The 1348-nt window shown below is 40.7% G+C and overlaps 1 protein-coding gene across 1 annotated transcript; it reads right to left on the reverse strand.

Moving 5' to 3' along the window:
* Nucleotides 1–202: 202 nt before the first annotated feature.
* Nucleotides 203–1135, reverse strand: LOC134944266 (olfactory receptor 1496-like). Its single transcript, XM_063932845.1, has one exon. The coding sequence runs from the start codon at nucleotides 1133–1135 to the stop codon at nucleotides 203–205; it is 933 nt and encodes a 310-aa protein (XP_063788915.1).
* Between the last annotated feature and the right edge of the window lie 213 nt (nucleotides 1136–1348).

Here is a 1348-nt window from a genome sequence, read left to right on the forward strand (position 1 = left end):
TTCAAACATGGCGCCGTTGTGACAGCATCTCAGCGTGACAGGAGGAATGTGCAGTATGTGGACACAGATGAGATCCATCCTTGGAACGTTGAGCCAGCCTCAGGAGACATCTGAAAGGCAGGTAATGGCGTCCAGATACCCGGATCGTGACAAACATGGTTTGATCTATGCACATGGACACTGGAAATAGGCAAAGTATGGGCTAATGAGGGGTTACCAACTGTACCACTAATCTCTGAATAGCTCTCCTGATTTCATAATTGCGTAGACTGTATACAAGAGGATTTACCATGGGGATCACTGTTGTATACAGCACAGTCATAATCTGATCTAGGAAAATGAATTGCTCTGATGGTGGTATCATATAGACGGGAATACTAATAACATAATACATGGTCATGACGGTGAGGTGGGATGAGCAGGTGGAGAAAGCTTTTCTTCTTCCTTCCCTTGATTTAATATGCAGTATAACACTGATAATTTTTTTGTATGACATCACATTGATGAAGAATGGACAAACACCAAGCAACACTATATTAGCAAACATGACTATATAAAACATGTTTAATCCAGAACAGGCGATGTCTCTCAGAGCTTTAGCATCACAGAAGAACTGATGGATGGTGGTAGAATGACAGAAGGACATTTTAAGAACTGAAACTAACCACAACATTGAGTTTACACCTGCACACAGCCAGATCATAGTCACAACCATTATACAGACCTTCTTGCTCAGTATCTGGTGGTAGTGTAAGGGATGACAGATCGCAATGTACCGGTCGTACCCCATCACAAATAAAAGTGTATCCTCAGAGCTGGCAGCTATGACAAAAAAGTATACCTGCGCGAAGCATTGTGGGAAGAATAACTTGTTTTTCCCAGATCGCAACATTTGCAGGAGCTTTGGGACAGTTACTGATGTGTAACAGATATCTACAAAGGACAAGTTACAGAAAAACAGATACATGGGGGTGTGTAAATGTGAATCCAAACATATAACTGTGATTATAGCTAAATTCAGCAGAACTCCAAACACATATATTAAGAAAAAAACACCAAAAATGACGGGTTCATCACCGGCTTTCATGGAAAATGGCACAATATGGAATTCTGTAATAGAAGTGTGGTTCTCCATGAGATCCTGTCACCTGTCTGCAAGACAACTACAACAACGACAACAACAACAACAATAATAATAATAATAATAATAATATAAATTACAGGAGTGACCACCACCCAATTGTAAATATAAAGGATATAGGGGCTAATTCATAGTTGATCGCAGCAGCAAATTTGTTAGCAGTTGGGCAAAACCATGGGGGTCATTCCGATCTGGTTGCACACAGGC

This window comes from Pseudophryne corroboree, chromosome 7 (genome assembly GCF_028390025.1).
Source record: "Pseudophryne corroboree isolate aPseCor3 chromosome 7, aPseCor3.hap2, whole genome shotgun sequence".
Classification (NCBI taxonomy): domain Eukaryota; kingdom Metazoa; phylum Chordata; class Amphibia; order Anura; family Myobatrachidae; genus Pseudophryne; species Pseudophryne corroboree.